Raw genomic sequence first — 5,641 nt, 5'->3', positions numbered from 1 at the left:
CAACTCATCTACTTTGAATGGCCTCTACCTCTACAATAAAAGTAATGTATATATTTAGCTCTTAGTTCGACATCCTCTTTTAAACCTTGTAATTTGTATTTTAGATAAAGTAGTTACCTTTTACTTGATGTGGAATGTGCCTCTCCATTTGAGCTCATTCCTTGAGTCAACTAATACAAACAAATACATGCATAGCGGAGAAGCTTACTTGTGCATGGTGGTGTAGTCGGCCTAGCCTATCTTCTCCCCTCTTATCTCTATGCATACAATTTATGTGTGTAACCATGTTGACCATGTGTATTGCCACACGCAACACCTTTTCCTTATGCATAGTGGCCTTCTTTGACAAAGCCATCAGGATGGCCTCTTCATATTAAAACCATAGACTCACTAAGAGTCATCTCAAAGAAGAAAAGTCATCTTCCATCTTTTGTGGTCTCTTGTCTATCTTCTAGAGACATCACACAACACACAAGATAGTTAAAAACTTGCGTATCCTTTGAAACAAAAAGCCTATACTTACATAGATTTGAAGCATGATCCACGGCATATAGAACACGTTCCATATCTTCTTCTCGAGGTCCATGTTTGCATAGAGCTTGAAGAGAGGTTTTCTTCAAGTCCATGATTGCATCATTATGACAAATGAAGTGAAGCTTATGGCCATTTTCGGGAAGGGCTTTCCTATAGGTGCAACTTAAACTTTCCTATAGTTGGTGATTGCATGATTATGACAAATAGAGTGAAGCTTATGGCCATTTCCGGGAAGGGCTTTCCTATAGGTGCAACTTAAAACTTCTTTATTAGATAGAGAGATATTTGTAGGCGGAACACCCTTTCTTCGTTCTTTTGGAGCATTTTGTAACTTTTATTATCTACCATTGGTTCTTCTTAACCAAAATTACCCTACATGCTATAATTAATTGAAAACCTTGAAAAATAGTTACCTTAAAATGCAAGCCTTTAATGCACTCACATTTCACATTTGAGGCTAGATTCTTGATTGTGGAATTATCCTTAAAACTTACTTATTGAAAACACATTTGTTCGAAAAGCACTTTTACCTTCAAGAAGAGCGTGACTTAAAACATACATTCTAATCATGATTTCCATAAAAAGCACTCAAGAATCATGAAAAGCATATTTGATGACATTACCTTCTTCCTTGAAGTCATACTACCCCTTGACTGTGTTTTTTTAACATCATTGGGGTACTTTAATCTCTTGCCTTTGAGATGATGAAGTCTCTTAGATCGGGCTGTTCTATAGATGAAGAAGATGACGAGTGCTTTGGTACCAATGCATGTTTTTTGGAGAAGTACATGCATGCAATAATCTGTGGGCAATGGCGTGGGTATCTGGTTGTAATTTGTTTCTTAGGTGCGTTGAGCACACCTTCACAATTTCTGTCTCCTTGTTATGCGAGGATTTTTGGTATTTACTACCAATGCTAGCCACAATGCCCGCCAAGCATCGTATATTAGCCAAGCCATGGTTGAAACTACACATCCATGCAATCGTGCACTATATGTGCGTGCACACACACATTCTCTTCTCTCTCTCTCTCTCTCTCTCTCTCTCTCTCTCTCATAGATTGGTTATCTTAGTTCCTTTTTGAGTACTAGGTCTTGAGTTCAAAACTCGTTGGATAGATCTTTGAGGTCTCTTGGCATTGTTTCTATGAAGGTAAAAGCTTCTCTTCTCCTTTCCTGACAAAGAATTTCAAAGTTGAGAATGGGGCCAATACTTGATTAGATATATAACAGTAACAAAACACATTAAAAGTATCCTAAGTGCGTGCTTTCTAAGCTGGACAACCCAATGCTATTTTTGCGTTTGTGACCTTCTCCATACGCGTCGACGCCATAGCCAGGACAGCTCGAAGCCTTTCCTCTGTTTTTGTCCTGCTGTGGGTGAGCATCTTTGCATGTAGCCCGTTCCTTCCGAAACGCCATCTCCCTGCTTGCCATTGCGATCCTTGAGCTTTGTGCCCTCCTACCTTTCTCGCGTGAAGGAGATCCACCTTCAACATGGTTTCTGCAAGCAAGGAGATGGCTGTTTACTGCTTCGACACGCTTACGGGTCATTTCACTGGTGGCGTCATCCCTCCCGCTGCTTTTGATGATGGCGAATTGTATGATCTCTGCCCCTCTCACTCAGAGCTCGTTTTACTGCTTTCAGCTTATTCACATGTGTATAGATTTGTCGTTTTATGCATATTGAAATATAAAAGAACTATTTTTTTATGGTTGTGCCTACATCTTATGCACAAGGGAGTGCGTGTGGTGTGTGCCTGAGGTGTGTTGTGCGTGCGTGCACGCATGTGCATGGGCAGGCTCTACCTCTACTGTGTTTCTTGTCGAAGGTGATGTATCGAAAACATGAGAAAGTCCTATTTTGTTGATCTATCTGTATAGGCTTTGGGATAGTACTTGATGATGCAGACACAGATATGGAAGTGCCTAGATTGCTCTACAGTACTGATAGTTGAACGTGTGTTGGCAGAGAGCCTCTTCGGCATCACTTACCTACCTGGAGTTACTTCCATAGATTATTGCTACGGTTATGATGCTCTTCGCAGAGAACGATAATCAATCGTTACCGGGGCCTGTGCCATAAAAGCACTGGAAACATATGGTTCTCTTTGTGCTCGTTTGGTAGCATGTACGAAAAGTAGTAATTTTTATGGTTCTTGCTGTATGGATCACTTCCTGTTTTTGAGTTTTGTTTTGTTTTTTTTGGGTGTGAGATAATCTCGAGCCCTTTCATCCTAGACTTGAGCGGACAACCTTCTGAAGTGCCATTACTGCAATGGGGATTCGTCACTACGTTTGCACACCAAACATTTCGATCGGCACAATTGGCAGTTACTTGTTTGTTGGGAAATCGGGACATATTACTACCTTCGCATACCAAACATCTCGACCGAGCTGTTGGCACAATTGCAGTTACTCGTTTGCTTGTATTACTTTGTAAACTCTCTAGGTAGTAACGAGGCACCCCTGTATCATAATGTGAATGGTTTGTGAAATAGTGGGTTCTATTAGAACAAGCACTAAGTATTATTTTTGGGTTTTTGTAGTCCTCTATTTGTCACCTGGAAGAAGGCCATAAATGGTGGGGAGCCTCGATTGAGAGGGTGCATTGGCACGCTAGAACCACGGCCCTTGATCACTGGCTTCAAGGATTATGCTCTCACCAGGTTACTTGATTGTGCCTCTCTTACTAGAGTGCGTCGTATTTCTTTGATTGCTTTGTCCCATGATCTAGTTATTGTTGCAAACCTTTGATGGTTAAATGTTTTTTCCACGGACCCAGTGCTTTGCGCGATCGGCGATTTCCTCCCATCCAGGCAAAAGAAATGCAGTATTTGGAGTGCACTGTCTCCCTTCTTACTAGCTTTGAGACAGCTGCTCATTACCTGGACTGGGAGGTAAGGTTCTGACAATTTTTTTTTGTGAGATTAGGTGTACTATTTGATTCAATGAATGAATGAATGCACAAAAATGTCTTGGCAGATTGGCAAGCATGGCATGATATTAGAATTCACAGACCCTGATAATTATAGGCGAAGTGCGACATATCTACCCGAAGTAGCTGCACAGGAAGGTGTTGCCTGTACATTTTTTTGATGTTAAAGTGGTGAACTTTTATGGTCTTTATTCTTTTTAGGTTGTGGGCCTGACACAAGTTTTGATGTAGTCTTACCTGTTGGGATATATACTTTGATTCTGTCTCAAGTTGTGGCAAAGCTCAGGGAGAATGGGAGACGCTAGGGTGATCCACTGAAGCCAGTCCAGCATGCAGCTCTAGACTATAAGAGGAGTTTATTGATTATCAAAACGCTCGAGACCCATGTCTGGTGTCGGATTATAAGGGCTGGCGGCAGTTAATTTGATAAAGTTGGGCTTCACAAGGGAATGCATGTTGAATGAGCATTGACATCGGGGGAGCTCGACATCCAAATCAGGAGCAAGAGTAGGTTACAGAGGAGTAGGTGTGCATGCCCTATCAACCACGTCAATTGTGTGCTAATATTAATGCTTATTTTAGTGCTAGGCTTCATTATGGCGGAGTCTGCCCTGGATCTGTAGAGCTGAGATGGAAACTCAGGACGTAGATCTTTGTATTGATGTATGCTCGTATGTGTGTGTGTGTGGCGCATGTGTGGGAGCATATATTGGTACAGGTCTACATCCGCTATGTGGCACGGATGACTAGTGGTGATTGAACCTGACATCCCAATCAGGAGCAAGAGTAGGTTACATAGGAGTAGGTTCATCTGCCCTATCAATTACCTTAATTGTATGCTAATATTTCCCTCTTTAATGCTTATTTTATTGCTATGCTTCAGTATGGCCGAGTCTGCCCTGGATCTCTCCAGGTAAGATGGAAATCCAGTATGCAGATCTTTGTATTGATGTATGCTTGTGTGTGCATGCATGGGAGCGTATATAGGTACATAGGTCTTCAATCACTATTGGGCATTGACGCCTTTAGTAGATGTAGTCTTTAGTCAATACATGATTGAGCTGATGGTTATAGCCTTGTGGATGACTACCATGAGTCCATACTCTCCTTTAAAGATGAATCTGGGCTTATTTTTGTTTCATCTAGGTAGATTTAGGTTCCTTGGCTGGATCTCAATTGAAATTGATCGGGTGGAAATGTTGTGGATCAAGAAGAAACCACCACAAAATAAGCAAGCTAGGTTTAAGGATGCAAAAATGAAATGCGCATTGTTTTTGGAGTTTGCCAGCTGTTTCTTACACATTGTGGTTTCTATTTATGTCAGGTTGGACCAAGATTGAGACAGTGGACTCATTGGTCCGGAAGTCTGGCTATGTCGGGCCAATTACGGAGTCCATGAGAAGAAGATTTCACATCACTCGCTATCAAAGCTCCTTATACACCATGCACTATGGTGATTATGTGGCATATGTCAAGAGAACGAGAGGGATGGCTCCCCTTGTAGGGGGCCGTTGCTGAATTGTCTCGTGATTTGCGAGGGTACAGGTTGTCCATACATAGTGTCATGAACACGATTTGTTGGCTCCAACAAAAGCATATTTGCATGAATGTGCGCTATTTGTGAGCCCCCCGTTTCTTTTACGCAGCCAAGATGCGAAAGTATGCTGGTCTTGGTGCAGTTTATTCATTGTTGCTGCAGATGCATGCAGTGTGATTATTCTGGCCATTGCCTTGGAATTATTTGAAAAACATGGTTTAGAAAGGTGCAAAGTGCCTCTCTTTTAATCTTTCTTGTTGGTATGCATGCTGATCACCAATACCTCCGCCTCAGAAAAGTGGGACTTGAACCCTTTGTATTATGTGAACTTCAGTGCAAAAGCCCTGAAGACATTAGTACAATAGCCCGGAGGCATTACAAAGATCAAACTGGTAGTGAAAAACCCCTGAGATATGATAGGATCACAAAACCACAGGGGAAAAATCGCAGAGGGATAAAAAGGGGTACACATTAGACCTCTCTCTCTCTCTCTCTCTCTCCCCCCCCCCCCCCCCCCCCCCCCCCCCCCCCCCCCCCCGGCGGGTGTGTGCGCTAACAGAATTTTCCTGGTTTAAGATTATCATGTGTTGTCACGATATGAAATGAAGAACTCTAGTGGCTCCTGTTTTGGAG

At 42.2% G+C, this 5,641-nt stretch overlaps 1 protein-coding gene across 4 annotated transcripts; it reads left to right on the top strand.

The window, feature by feature from the left end:
* Positions 1-1,786: 1,786 nt before the first annotated feature.
* Positions 1,787-5,235, top strand: LOC147431414 (AMMECR1 family). Of its 4 annotated transcripts, none has more exons than XR_015185695.1 (6): positions 1,787-2,134; positions 3,083-3,202; positions 3,319-3,433; positions 3,519-3,609; positions 3,703-3,978; positions 4,796-4,924. XR_015185695.1 is itself a non-coding variant. In XM_086494030.1 (5 exons), exons 1-5 carry the CDS (start codon positions 2,031-2,033, stop codon positions 3,774-3,776), a joined length of 504 nt encoding a protein of 167 aa, XP_086350156.1. In that variant the 5' UTR covers positions 1,787-2,030; the 3' UTR covers positions 3,777-4,384. The 4 variants fall into 4 exon arrangements, 2 of the variants coding, with proteins under 2 accessions (XP_086350156.1, XP_086350155.1); XR_015185694.1 differs by having other exon boundaries at positions 3,703-3,993; positions 4,796-4,920; XM_086494030.1 differs by lacking the exon at positions 4,796-4,924 and having other exon boundaries at positions 3,703-4,384.
* The last annotated feature ends 406 nt before the right edge of the window (positions 5,236-5,641 follow it).

The sequence above is a fragment of the Adiantum capillus-veneris genome, chromosome 21 (genome assembly GCF_014529385.1).
Source record: "Adiantum capillus-veneris isolate H3 chromosome 21, ASM1452938v2, whole genome shotgun sequence".
NCBI classification, from domain to species: Eukaryota; Viridiplantae; Streptophyta; class Polypodiopsida; order Polypodiales; family Pteridaceae; genus Adiantum; species Adiantum capillus-veneris.
Note: the sequence above shows the minus strand (reverse complement) of the source record. Positions and strands in the feature narration are given on the sequence as shown.

Coding starts and splice junctions, on each gene's coding strand:
- LOC147431414 (XM_086494029.1), top strand. CDS start 2,031: ATGGTTTCTGCAAGCAAGGAGATGGCTGTTTACTGCTTCGACACGCTT. Junction 3,434..3,518: donor CTCATTACCTGGACTGGGAG/GTAAGGTTCTGA, acceptor ATGTCTTGGCAG/ATTGGCAAGCATGGCATGAT. Junction 3,610..4,795: donor CGAAGTAGCTGCACAGGAAG/GTGTTGCCTGTA, acceptor TATTTATGTCAG/GTTGGACCAAGATTGAGACA.